Source organism: Haplochromis burtoni, unplaced genomic scaffold, assembly GCF_018398535.1.
Source record: "Haplochromis burtoni strain Fernald_Lab_line unplaced genomic scaffold, NCSU_Asbu1 Contig_51, whole genome shotgun sequence".
Lineage (NCBI taxonomy): Eukaryota > Metazoa > Chordata > Actinopteri > Cichliformes > Cichlidae > Haplochromis > Haplochromis burtoni.
Window position 1 is genome coordinate 349,000 of NW_024582412.1, and position 14,435 is coordinate 363,434.

The following is a 14,435-nucleotide window of genomic DNA, read 5'->3' on the forward strand; positions in this document are numbered from 1 at the left end:
AATAAAAACAGAAGTGCAAAAAACATCATGAGTGTTCAAAAGCAAAAAAGCAGTTGTGTGAATTACAGACACAAAAGATTATCGTTTAATTTTAAGATATTGTTATTGCCTATGCACAGCCCTAACTGAGACTATAAACTCAGGAAGGAAACTGATTAATGAGGTCATAAAGTGAGCAGCATATACTTTTATATTATCTGCCCCTTTTTTTTTCCAGCCAGATTTGCCTCCTGTTGACCATTAGAAGAATGCATGTTAAAGGCTCTTCCACATCGACTTTTCAGAGTTGATGTCTGCTTACATACAGTTTATACTTGAGGTGTTTTTGAGACTAAATAGAATACAGACTGAATGTTTTCTATTTCTATTGACTGACACACTAGAAGCAACTTGGTCATCACAAATTGCTTTAAAGCTTTAAGGTTACCCAATAACATACAGTGGGGCAAAAAAGTATTTAGTCAGCCACCGATTGTGCAAGTTCCCCCACTTAAAATGATGACAGAGGTCAGTAATTTGCACCAGAGGTACACTTCAACTGTGAGAGACAGAATGTGAAAAAAAAATCCATGAATCCACATGGTAGGATTTGTAAAGAATTTATTCGTAAATTAGGGTGGAAAATAAGTATTTGGTCACCTCAAACAAGGAAAATCTCTGGCTCTCACAGACCTGTAACGTCTTCTGTAAGAAGCTTTTCTGTCCCCCACTCGTTACCTGTATGAATGGCACCTGTTTGAACTCATCATCTGTATAAAAGACACCTGTCCACAGCCTCAAACAGTCAGACTCCAAACTCCGCCATGGCCAAGACCAAAGAGCTTTCGAAGGACACCAGGAAAAGTATTGTAGACCTGCACCAGACGGCAGGGAATCAAATCCCGCAGTGCCAGACGTGTTCCGCTGCTGAAGCCAGTGCATGTCCAGGCCCGTCTGAAGTTTGCCAGAGAGCACATGGATGATACAGCAGAGGATTGGGAGAATGTCATGTGGTCAGATGAAACCAAAGTAGAACTTTTTGATATAAACTCAACTCGTCGTGTTTGGAGGAAGAAGAATACTGAGTTGCATCCCAAGAACACCATACCTACTGTGAAGCATGGGGGTGGAAACATCATGCTATGGGGCTGTTTTTCTGCCAAGGGGACAGGACGACTGATCCGTGTTAAGGACAGAATGAATGGGGCCATGTATCGTGAGATTTTGAGCCAAAACCTCCTTCCATCAGTGAGAACTTTGAAGATGAAACGAGGCTGGGTCTTCCAACATGACAATGATCCAAAACACACCGCCCGGGCAACAAAGGAGTGGCTCCGTAAGAAGCATTTGAAAGTCCTGGAGTGGCCTAGCCAGTCTCCAGACCTCAACCCCATAGAAAATCTGTGGCGGGAGTTGAAAGTCCGTGTTGCTCGGCGACAGCCCCAAAACATCACTGCTCTCGAGAAGATCTGCATGGAGGAATGGGCCAAAATACCAGCTACTGTGTGTGCAAACCTGGTAAAGACCTATAGTAAACGTTTGACCTCTGTTATTGCCAACAAAGGTTATGTTACAAAGTATTGAGTTGTATTTTTGTTATTGACCAAATACTTATTTTCCACCCTGATTTACGAATAAATTCTTTACAAATCCTACCATGTGGATTCATGGATTTTTTTTCACATTCTGTCTCTCACAGTTGAAGTGTACCTCTGGTGCAAATTACTGACCTCTGTCATCATTTTAGGTGGGGGAACTTGCACAATCGGTGGCTGACTAAATACTTTTTTGCCCCACTGTATTTACCAGATCACATGACAATCAAAGGTATCCTGTGCTCCAAGTCACGCTGAAAAGTTAATCTCGGGTCTATCCCACTTTACATAAGATAAGCTTTTGTAATGTCCATGGCTTTGGAAAATGTCCAACAACCACATATTGGTTCAGTGAGTCCAGAAACATTTGCAAAAGAGTGAGTATTTATTACATTAACTATGTGTAATTATCCTTGTGATACATACACGAATATACTTACTCAGACCAGCCAATGCAGCGCTGAAAACTTTAAGTCAACACAGCTGATATGTTTAACGGGCCGGTAGCGAGCGCTGTTCTGTCTTGTTAAAACTTCACTTTTTTAAGTGTTTGTTGCCTTCTCATGAATTTATAGAACCATCTGTAATTTTATCCTGAGCTGCCTTGTAAAAATGGTAATAATGTGTTTTTATTCTGCTGAACCCTGGAGGATGTGGCAAAAAGCCAACAATGCAAGGTTTAAGGAATGATGTCATGTACTGCTGAGGTCATCCTGCGGCTAACGGCCTTACCATCGGCCCTTTAGTACCAGCAACACCAGCTGCACCTGAGGGACCCTGAAACAGAGACAGAAAATACCAACAATGCAATTTTTCCCGGCAGCAGAGGTCATTAAAAGTACAAGTGTTCAGTCTCTTAATTATACGCATTGTTAATCATGAACTCCTACACATTTTCTGAAAAAATAAGCCGTTACACTAAATACAGAAATTAAAATACTGATTATAATGAGCCAAATGTGTTGCTCTTGTGTACATTACAATCAAATACATGTTTTACATGGGATCAGTTGGAGAGATTAGCAAACAAGACAGGGAGTTATTTCCTTCAGTACTACCGTGCTGTACAAAGACTGCCTCCTGCTGTTTAAACCAACAATTATTAGACACCTTCCCCTCAGCTTGGGAGTCAGTTTTGACAGTTTGAGGGCAAATCCATCATCACTACTTAAAATCTGTATTCAGCAGCCACACAGTTGTAAAGTGCACGATGTGCATTGTCGTGTCTCTTCCCTATAAAAGACAACACTGGGTCTAAACCCAAGTGATAAAATGTTTGTGAAATGAGTTCATATATTTAAGTATTTCACTGAATAATACAGTACATGCTGTTACAATACAGAACGAGACAGGAGTACATGAAATGCAGACACACACAAACACACACGCAGCATTTTCAGGTGATGGGATTGAAATATGATAGAGAATGGGAACCTGTGTACCAGGCTTTCCTTCTGCTCCCTCTGTTCCAGGTGGCCCCGGCAAACCCTGAAAGGAGATGGAGAGAAACACATAACTGTAGCTCAGCCGGATATTACTGAACAGTACAAAAGAATATGTGTTTACTGTATAAGTATATTTGACTAATTAAATTCAGCAATCCTCTAATGCTAAAACATTTTTAAAATAATGTAAATCAATTCTTGTATGGAGGACTGTAATGAAATTTAGATACAGATTATATGATAAATATACAGTTTATAAACATATCAACTGCAACTATGTATCTACTGAGGGCTTATACTTGTAATAAATATACAATTTATTTATTTTTGCAATTTGAACATTTAACCAGGGGTTAAAGTGAACCAGAATGACCTGGAACTGCATTCTGGCATTTGCAGTTTTGAATCATCAAATCTGACAAGCAGTTTAATACATAATACTGTCAAGAGAATTAATGTTTTGATTGCTGCAGCTTGGAGGTGCCTCCAGCTGACGGCATGCTTGGCAAACGATTCGAATATTTGAAAAAATATCTGTCCAGTTTGCACCACAATGAGTGTGCAAGCTAAACGTAGAGAAGCTCGTGTCAAAAGGACTGCTCAGGTTTTAATAAACCTAAATTTAAAGCTTCTTAATCATGCTAGATTTTCTTTTAATAAGATAGCAACACATCACATATAGATTCACTAAAAATTATTATTATTTTTTTAATTTATGAAATGACTTGGAAACAAATTGAAGTTTGTTCAGGTTTGTCATTGTGGTGGGGCGTGGACTGCGGTGCTGTGCGGACACACGGCATCTGCAATCACACCCGCCCTGTTAAACACGGGGAATCAGAGTTTGGGGAGAGAGTTGTAAAAGGTGTGAATGTGGTGTGATGTGTGTGGCTGCCAGCTGCAGTTGAGTAAAATAAAGATGGCTCTGAACACCAATCTATGGATTGGCCGTGTCTCAATCACACCACAGTCATATTTAACATCATATTTATTTATTTAAAGGTTAAAGGTAACTCCACAACACCTGTAAACCTCACAGCAAAATAGCAGCAGCACATGTCAGCTGTAGGTTCTTTACCTTACAATATAAAGCGCCTTGTTCACTGTTATTGTGATTTGGCGCTATAAAATAAAACTGAAATTGAAATGAAATAAATCTAAATTTTTACATGCCTTACTTCCAAGTGATTCTTTTCCCTACCCTGAAATGCTACACCAGATCTTAGCGTTCCCCCAGCTGCCAAATCTTACTCTAACCAAAGCTACAATATAAGTTTACCGGTGGGCCTGGTTGGCCAGGATGACCTCTTTGTCCGGTCAAACCCTGGGGAAAACAAAAGGAACAGATTAATATGAATGAATTAATATTGACATATATATGACCTTGGTAACAAAAAAAAGTGTGTATTCAAACATCTTTTGGAGTTCAATACCTTGTTCCCCCTGGGTCCTGGTTTGCCATCACGTCCATCTGGTCCTCTGTTTCCCTTTAAAGATATTAGTGACTACAATGACTCAATCATCTCAATCAGCTGTCCACAACGTCAGCATTGTGGCAATTGTATCTAAATCATATTAAAATCACAGATTATATTTTTATTACACAAAAAGACAAGAACAGAAATAAGTCATATTTCTGTTTATCGTTAGCTATGCTGTTATATGGTGGTGAAACTACATTAATGACTGATTGTGTGGAATGAAGGATGTGAGCATGTGACACCAAATTTACATTCAGGAGGTCACTGGAAGTTCTGTTACGTAGTTAAATTGGACATTTGGAACAACATATGAAGTCATCTGACATTTTGTGGTGTTCAGACACATAAATCATCACTGACCTTTAACCCACAGCTGCCCTGTTTTCCCTGGAGGCCAGTTTCGCCATCGATGCCCTGAGTGGAAAATATATAAAGTCAGTGAAGCGCATCTCATTTTTTTCATTCTCAAAAGGCATGCTTCCAGATAAAAGAGTATGTTATACAATATTAAGCTGTGGCAAACACCACGCCACATAGTTTATTGTGTTTATTATGAGTCTTTTGAACTGTATCATGAAAAAGTTTATTTTTCTGGAGGTTAACTCGAGATTGTTGAAACTCAGGACTGACTTTTCTGCCAGAGCTGAATTTGCACACAGCTTCTGTATCACACTGGGATCTCCATGAATAGGTTTAACCACAGTGCTACACACTGTACCTCAGTGCCTTTAGGGCCGGGCTGGCCTTTGGCTCCTGGGAAACCAGGGAATCCAACGAGGCCCCTCTCGCCCTGAGGACCGCTAATGCCTGTTGCCCCCTGAATACCCTGAAAAAAAAAAAAAGTTCAGTTTGTTATTAAATCTAGATCTTTTTTCTTACTCACACACTGACTTTACAGCAAATGAGATGTTATAGGAGACCTTTGACATTTTTGGAAGCACACTGGCTGAGTGTGACGGGTTCTTTCCTGCTCCCACAAATTAATTTGACATAAATTAGAAGCAAAATGATAAAAGCATCAATTTCTTTGAGTGAATGTCATCTATCCCTAGGAAGCACACATATGTGAGGTCTCACCGCTAACATGACAAACGTCCCAAAAGTTCTCATATTATTAGGGTTCCCGGTGAAAAAAAAATGCAATAAACAGCTGCTGGCAATGAATTTTTAATCATGGCTAATATGAGAAGTGATAATGTGACAGTCACAGTGCTATTAGATGGGATCAGTGTAATAGAGGGTGGCACCGGGCACAGACGAGCATACGGCAGCTGTCTGAGTGAGACAACTTACATCTGCTGAAATCTATAAGCCGACGTGACAAAACATCAAAAGACTAGAGAAACAATGTAAATGGTCAGAATAGTAACTCTGTGGAGGGGACCAGAAAGGGACGCAGAGTTTTGCCTTTTATAGGTGTAACTTTTTCATTTGCACTGTATCTGCCGTACAGTTCAAACTAATTTCAAAAAATGATCATTAGTTAAAAACAAACTTTACAGACAAGGAAGGCACATCATTACAGGCTTTTATCAGTCTGTCAGTGTCAACAAACAAGGTTTCAGGTTCATACTCTGTCGCCTTTAGCTCCTGGATCACCCTTTTCCCCGTCTGGTCCTCTGTTACCCTGTGAGGGAAAAAATGTTTAAAGGAAAGGCTCAGTCGAGCATGTTGTGCTGTAAATATGTTCGTCAAGAGCACCTACCGTTCTTCCAGGAAAACCCACATCACCCTTTCTTCCTGGTGCACCCTGTCAATTTAAAAAAAAAGGAAAAGAAACTTTTATTGTTTTAATGTGGGGAATGTAAAATTATACCACACAAATCACATTAGTCAATGATTCAGAAGCAGATTACTGCTAAGAACATAGTTTTATACAATCAGAAGATGGCGACGCCTAAATGAAAAGAACGTGAAGAGCTAATAAGCCGGATCCAGTAATGAGCCATCACAGCCAGTAGATGGCACTGTGAGGCTGCAGCATTGTTTCCCCTCTCTGTAGCACTTTTAGAGAACCCGTGAAAAACACTGTTTATAAGCTGCAAGTGTAAACTGTGAAGTAGAGCTGCTGTGATGACAAAAGTTACAGGAAAAAAGAAAACAAAAGCACCACAAACAACTGAGAGTGAACTCAGTGATCTCTTTGTAACATTCTGTCTGCTCAGTATTTATACATGTAGGTTTATAACTGTAATGTAATGATGTAATGGCTGTTACAGTGTTTGCTCACCATAGGTCCCTCTGAGCCGGGATCCCCCCGGGCCCCCACAGGCCCCACAGGCCCCTGACATAAAAAGGAAACAGAAAACATTAAAATTCAGTTTGGGTTTTTTTCCTACGATTGTTTGTACACTATTGTAAACTTATCATCATGCACATTAAGCATATAACTATTATATATATAACTATAACTATAATATGCATGCTGTTTTAATATGATATCAACTCAAAAACATATTTAAAACACTTGAAATTAAAATGCAAAACAGTTGGAGACTCCCACCAAACGTAAGACTCAACAGATAAAAATGAAGTAGTTGGTTTGTTTCTCACGATGAAAAGCTGGAAACAAAATGAAAAGCACCAGGTGTCTACTGCTAACTTATCTTTCCTAGAGACCTCTCTCCTCTCATCACCTGGAAATCATTCGCTCTTCCCTACCGTGAAGGATCTTCATGACACACCTCAAGGGGAGCGTTCCAAAAAGAGACTCACAAAACAGACTTCTAAAAATATAAAAATCTTTCCTAATCAAAATTTGGCTCATCTCACATTCAAGGTCATCTCTTAGGGCATGTCCAGTCAGCTTTCAGCGTGACAATCTTTCAGATTACTCCCTGGGTGTTCTTTCCTAATCTGGCCATGGGGGTGGGGTCGCAAGGCAATGTATGCCTAGTGCCAGTCCCAAGCCCGGATAAATAAGAAGGGCATCCAGTGTAAAAATATTTGCCAAATCAAACATGCGGATCATTTCTTTGGATGTTCTTTTCTGACAACTTGGATTTCGTGCTCTGTGATTTCAACATGGGCCTCAAACTTGAACAGAGAAAACGTCAAATTCTGTTTCACACTGACAGAATTTCATGTAAGGATCTTTGTAGGTTATGGGAACCTCCAGCTACAACCAAGCAGTTTTTACATGAAGAGTCAACACTACTTTCCAACTCAAAGGCAGAGTGTTAGGTGAGAGGCGAGACAAGGAGCATGTTCATAACTTTTTTCAGCATCTATCTGATTGTGCACCAGGAATTCTTCCCACAGAGTCATGCTGTCAGCATCCTATCTACTGCAATGAGTTGAGGCATTTGATGGGATACCAGTGCATTCCAGCTTGCCATCTCTCACCGGCTCAGAGCACATTAAAAAAAAAACGTTGAAGCTTTTTGTCCACACAAACACAGTCTTTGTTCACCACCACTCCCCACGTTTGGCTCTCTGTAATCTACATCATACACCCTGGAGGAGGTTTAGCCCCTTAAGGGGCCTTGCTGGAGCTCTACTGAGAGATCTAAATTTTTCTAAATTTTAATCACACCTTGTAGAAGAACTAAGATCAAAGAAAACAAAAATGTATCCTGTGCAGAACTGAGATGTGCACACGAGGTTCACCGCCACACTTTCTTGTGTTGTGCATAGACATTATATAGACATCTAGGAGTAATATAATCAACTGCATTGTCATTGTGAGATAAAATTAATGCATTATCCCTTTAAACAGCCTAATATGTTATAAAAAAGAGCTATTGGCTATATATGAATTAAAGCTAATAATGATGTCATGAAACCAAATAGTTTTCAGCTTTGGCCTCTCCATTCTTTCATCTCTTCCTCCCATGTTTCTCTCTCACACAATTACACTAAGAAGAGACACATATGAAAAAAACATTGACCCTGTTTTATCAACCCTTATGGCATTACTAAGGGTTAAGACTAAAGGAAAGACAATCAACAAAAACAATGAAATACCCCTTTAATACGCTGCTACTTAACTTTTTTTTAAGCTAAACTATTAAATGAAAATACCAAACCAGAAAAAGTGAACAAACTTACAGGATCTCCTTTGGGGCCAGGAGAACCCGTCAATCCTAGATGCCCCTGTTAAAATGGACAGACTGGCATTAACCTCTTGTACTTCATTTCACTGACAGCTGAGTGAAAGGAGCAGCAACTCAACTGAACTTAAAAGCTTCCATCAACAGTCTTGCCTTGAACTCTACTCACTTGCGGTCCTCGGAGTCCCGGAGGTCCAATCTGTCCCTCGAGACCTGGAGGCCCCTACACAAAAGCAAAGGCAGGTGAAACATTTTCTGTCAAACACAGTGTCTAAACATTTCCAAACAGCTGATTATCTGCAGCATATACATAACCAAGCAAAGCTTATACCTGTGGGCCTTTAAGGCCATCACTGCCAGCAGGTCCAATGTCCCCCTGAAATAAATAAAGAGTTCACACACAGGCAGGATGCAACCTGTTAACTAAGTCTGGGCTTAGACTGACGTCACACATAAAGCATCAGATCAGTACATTTACATTTCCTTCATTACAGAGGAACATTTCACTCCAACTTATTGTTACATATTTGGATACTGTGCTCTAATTATCTCCATCTAAACTGTTTTAGTGTCACAACCCACATTTTTGGGGTTGGCTGTAGAGATGTCTCCCTTCTGTTGAAAACATCCATTATGTATACAGCAGTTGCCATGTGGTACTCAAAGTGACATCCCTTTATAACTCTAACTCCTTCAAGCACCCAGCCCTAGCAAAATAACCTACAAAAAATGGGTGAAAATCAGCAGAAATGTCAGTTCTCTTTCTGCAGTTTACATCCAATAATCCAAAACACTGCATCATCAAGTGAGGGGAGTACCATCAGTGTTTACAGCCTGTCATGCTGACACAAACATGAGGCTCTAGCCATGATGTTCTTTTACACAGAGGAAACAGTTGCTGGGTGTGGTTCAGTGGAAAGAAAAATGTCCCTACATGAAACTGCTCACAACAAACTATGGAGATATTTTTGAGAACTAGGTCATGATTACTGCAAAGACAGATTGCTGGAGAATTTTTTCTTTTTCCTTTTGGGAGTGGGGGGGTGGGGGGGTGGGGGCAAGCACAAGACAACTGGTATTAATTTCCAGTATACTGTGTAGGGGGGGAGATTTCTCTAATAGCTCAGTCACACTAGAATAAAAATAGGACATTCGGTGATCGACAGCAGCTGCAGCAACCAATCTGTTCCCAACAAACTGTGCAACACCCTCAACCTCTAGATGACCACTGTTGATTACACAGCAATCGTACAGGTCGCCTGGTTTGAGGTAACCTGTCTTCAAGCAACTGTGATCACATACTGACAGCAGACTGACTGCATATTATTGCTTTTTATCACCATGAATCAAAGGTATTTGGAAGATGGCAACTCACTGTAAGTGGCTGCAGACCTGGTTCTTGTCTTCAGAGCAACAAGGTTCATTCTGCATGGTCACAATATTTGTTTTTTTCATGCTGCATTCTCCAACCACTGTTTTCCCCAGTGTGACACAAATGATACCTAACTTTGTTATCTTTGCAAAATATTAACTTAACTTCTTTTAAATAAAACATTTATTGAAAATTGCTTGTACTGTAAATTTGAGAAGTGATTAAATCCTTAAAAAATCCAGTTTAGAGAATGTTTTTTGTAATTTCATTACAAATTGAGTATTGTATATGTTTCTAAATTCATGCAGACAGAGAGAAATATATATTTTTCAAAGTGGTTATTAGTTTCAGCCTCATGAGGAAATCATCTTTAAGTTGCAGGCCAACTGAGCCAAAATAAAGACTTGAGGTGTGGCTGTACCCTTGAGCCATTAACTCCTTGTGCGCCAACTCGTCCTGTGGCACCTGGTGCACCCTGTGACACACAGAGACACACACATACATGATTGCAGGTACATCTGGAATTTGCACAGACAGACTAATAATTAATCACTGAATATCCGCCTGCTTACCGGTGGCCCTGGCAGACCTGGGAGGCCATCCAGTCCACTCTCCCCCTGGTAATAAGCACAAAACAGCATGAATAACAGACAAAGAATAAAACCTTTTAATACATTTAAGAATAGAGAAAAAAACAGGCATCAACACTTGCCCCTAATTTGGCTTTAAGTAATATGAAACCTTTAATTATAGAAAAACATAAACAAAAGAAAATCTGTTTTAGTACAAATTCCATCTGTTTTGCTTGGCATAACTACTGTGCACTTGTAGTTTAATCCTTTCAATGAACAGATCACCACAATAAATAGCAGCAATAAGTCGCAAAAATAGGATAACCCAAAAAAAAGACAAAAAAAATTATGCAGGTATTGGTATCTTCATTTATGACAGTGCAATGCACAAACTAAAAACAGGACTATTTGCTTTTAAGGCTCTAAGAACTAGAGTCAGACAGCGGCTCACTCACATCAGGCCCAGGGGGTCCCTCTGGCCCAGCGCCACCTCGGATTCCCTGAGGCCCCTGCAGAAAAGATTAAAGATGTCAGCTTAATAGCAGTATACCATTAAAGTACATGGGGAAGAGTGTATACAAAGAGAGGATTAATGATACTAAAGCTTAGTCAGAGACTCCATTTTCTCGCCAGGCAGAATCAAAGTAAAATCACTGATAGACCAACGAGTAAAGCGAGTAAAGTGAATGCCTCATTGTTTGAAACTGAAAGTTCAAAGGGGGCCTGAATTAGAGATTAAGATTACAGAGCGCATGTCCAATTTTAACAAAGTTTTTTGATCATTTTATTTTTCACTAGTTGGGTGTAATAAGAAATCTATTGGATAAGAACTGTCATACTTTTACATTTTTAATTTTGAATGTATGCGCTGGCATCTTGTCCAGTTGACTACAGAGTATGAGCTGCTTTGTAAAAGGGATAAAGGGAAAACTGCTCCTGGCTCATGATCCACCCTTTTTTCTTTAAAGGAGTTATAAATATCATGTAAAAAAAAACAACAACTGAAATTTCTAGTTTTTTGCACATATAAAGCAAACCATAAAAGACACTCACGCGGGGTCCAACAGGGCCTTGTGGACCAGGTAAACCAGTTCCACCCTACACAAGGAGAGAAATTTGAAAACAGATATCTTTATATCCACATAACCCACAAAGCATTATGACCACTGTCTAATATACTTGGTCCAAACAAAATGGCTTCAACTAAACAAAAAACATGGACTCTGCAAGACCTCTAGGTGGTATCTAGCACAGGAAAACCCAACATCCTGCCACTGGATTATTGTCTACCCCTCCTCTGACCACTATTGACAGCACTGTTGATCCAGAGCAATCCATAAACCCAGTGTGCAATCTTTAAAAAAAGTAATTCTAATTATATATTTAAGATTAATCAAAAAATAAATACAATTAATCAAAGAGTACCTTCTTGCCAGGTTCACCAATTTCACCTCTTGGACCTCTGGGGCCAGTAAGACCCTGGAGACATTAGCAAAGAACACATCCATCATTTCAATATTTTTTCTATATGCATGAACATCAATTAATTTCACATAGTTGACATGTTTCAAAATAAATGTTTTCCCCTTTGAGCAAAAGGTGCTTTAAAAACCTCATTAAATGTGGATTAAAAGTATAAGAATTGAGAATTTTAGCTTCTTCTGTTAACACTTAAAAACACTGACCTGTGAAAACATTTCTAAAAAAGAAGCCATCACTGCCACTGACACGGAAACATAATAAGCTTCAATTATCTGAACTACAGCGACAGCAAATCTTAACTAAAGCTAAAAGGTGACAGTAAGACTGCACAGAGTCTAAACATGTTCCTGCCAATACATACACATCATTTCACAGCAGTAAATCAAATGTTTAAACAACACACAGATTGTGCTCCATCAAAAATGTCTGTGCTGTTTTATTACTCACCTCATCACCTTTTTCCCCTTTAGGTCCTCGCTCCCCCCTGTATCCCCACGGGCCCTGAAGGTTTCAACAGAAAACACTCAACATACACTAGTTTACCATCTGTGTCACACTCACCCATACTCTGTGTGTTGTTTAACAGTTAACATAAATAGAATATGCCCACCTGTGATCCAGGAACACCAGGTGACCCCGGCTGACCATCTTCCCCATTGTCCCCATCTCGCCCTGCAGTCCCAGATCGTCCTGGAGGGCCACGAGGACCACGATCCCCCTGTCAGACAGCATAAATCAGACACTTAATGCTCATACAGCAGCTTGCTGGTGGACAGTTTTGATATTTTACTTCTGATATGGTTGTCTTGTTACTTCAAGACAACTATCAAACCTGACAATGTAAAAGATACAAATACGTAATCAAATAAACTGGAACTGCAGCGAGTAAAATCCATGGAGCGCAGAGATTCACAGTGTGAAAGATATTATAAATTATCAGTGTGGACTGTGAAGACACTGGCTCTCCAACTAAGAGCAGCAATTCATCACAAAGACAAGGTATCGCCTATATGGCAACACACTGTCTAGAAGATTGTGCTGTGCAAGAACTCAGGTGGGAAACGATTCACAGTGAATGGCTAAACCACCTGTGCTGGCACTGAATAACACTGCATCTGGGATGAAGAATTCTTTTACCAGGTAGGTTTTGTAATGATTTAAATGACAACTGGGTTTTACGAGAGTTGAATTAATTATTGTTTTATACTGTGACCTGCTATTATGCGTTTCCACCAGAGCCAATTTAGCTGTTATGAGCAAGAAGGTCTTAGTTCACTGAAAGTTTCTGTGCTACTTACAAATGCACTATATAAACTTTGCCTGCAGAGGGTCAAAGAGCTGTTAAGTAACCTTAATTAACTGATTTATTCTACAAAAGATCATAAAATACTGTAAAATGACCACAACTACATTTCCCAGAGCCCAGGCTGATGTTTACAACTGCTGTCTGTGTGCTGTTCGCTGTCTGTTTAACGGTCCAAAACCTCAAATATATTCAGTTTACAACAAAAAGCCACAAATTTACAAATGACCTAAGCTGGTATCGTCAAAAAGAAACAAATACGTTCAATCCAGCCCACCAGACGGGTTTGCGAACGGAGGCCTTTCTTTTGGAGTTTCCACTCAAATATAAACCAGGAAACTGCATTCCTGTATATGCTGGTTATGAATCATCTTAAGAAAAAGTAATCATTTAACCTTATCCAGGGATCTCAGTTATCTGTGTTTTCCCCCCTCTTACTCAAAAAAGTAATTAACCAATTAATGTACAACAATCACATGGGGTGGTTAAGCTAAGGAGTCGTGCTGAGTCTATATGTCAGCTGAAATACAGCAAAAGGCAACTTTGACAGGTTGCCAGTTCATCACAGAGCTAACACAGAGGACACACAACACACAACCACACTCTCTCACATCTGCATCTATGGCTACTTTGGAATCGCCAATTAACTTAACATACATGTTTTGATTGTGGGTGGAAACCTGAGTAACAGCAGGACACCCACACAGCCAAACATGCAAACTCTGCACAGCAAACTTTGGCTGTGAGGCAATGCTAACCACTGCAATAGTGTGCCACACTAGTCAAGTCAGCGTAATAATGGATAAACATCCAGAATCTCAGCCTACAGATTCAACATGGTCATACTTACAAAAACATACAATGTGTGAATGGCTCCAAAGACAAAACCTACATTTTTATTCAGCTTTACAGGGTTAGACTGATGGACATGCTGCTCTCTCATGAAGAGAGAGGTATTTTATATTGCTGGTTTATGCAAGACACTTAGGCATGTGATTATTTTTATTTTGTATTACAGTTAATTTTTGTTACACATTCACTGGATTGAAAAAAAAAAAAGCCAACATTCAGGAGGGGAGAGAGAGTGGGAGGAGAAATGCATGAGGCCACATGCTCAACCAGTGAGCTATACTGGGACGCCTGAACCAGATAAC

At 39.7% G+C, this 14,435-nt stretch overlaps 1 protein-coding gene across 2 annotated transcripts in view; it reads right to left on the minus strand.

Moving 5' to 3' along the window:
- Positions 1 to 14,435, minus strand: part of si:ch211-196i2.1 (collagen alpha-1(I) chain) — a 117,228-nt gene that overhangs the window by 34,509 nt on the left and 68,284 nt on the right. For both annotated transcript variants that reach the window (XM_005921731.2, XM_014333404.2), the window contains 19 exons: positions 12,589 to 12,696; positions 12,426 to 12,479; positions 11,922 to 11,975; positions 11,550 to 11,594; positions 10,952 to 11,005; positions 10,497 to 10,541; positions 10,346 to 10,399; positions 8,884 to 8,928; positions 8,722 to 8,775; positions 8,551 to 8,595; positions 6,731 to 6,784; positions 6,206 to 6,250; positions 6,074 to 6,127; positions 5,219 to 5,326; positions 4,861 to 4,914; positions 4,453 to 4,506; positions 4,299 to 4,343; positions 3,009 to 3,062; positions 2,307 to 2,351 (listed from right to left, as the gene is read on the minus strand). In XM_005921731.2, coding sequence (XP_005921793.1) covers positions 2,307 to 2,351; positions 3,009 to 3,062; positions 4,299 to 4,343; positions 4,453 to 4,506; positions 4,861 to 4,914; positions 5,219 to 5,326; positions 6,074 to 6,127; positions 6,206 to 6,250; positions 6,731 to 6,784; positions 8,551 to 8,595; positions 8,722 to 8,775; positions 8,884 to 8,928; positions 10,346 to 10,399; positions 10,497 to 10,541; positions 10,952 to 11,005; positions 11,550 to 11,594; positions 11,922 to 11,975; positions 12,426 to 12,479; positions 12,589 to 12,696 — 1,071 coding nt within the window. The remainder of the gene's footprint in view (positions 1 to 2,306; positions 2,352 to 3,008; positions 3,063 to 4,298; positions 4,344 to 4,452; positions 4,507 to 4,860; positions 4,915 to 5,218; positions 5,327 to 6,073; positions 6,128 to 6,205; positions 6,251 to 6,730; positions 6,785 to 8,550; positions 8,596 to 8,721; positions 8,776 to 8,883; positions 8,929 to 10,345; positions 10,400 to 10,496; positions 10,542 to 10,951; positions 11,006 to 11,549; positions 11,595 to 11,921; positions 11,976 to 12,425; positions 12,480 to 12,588; positions 12,697 to 14,435) is intronic.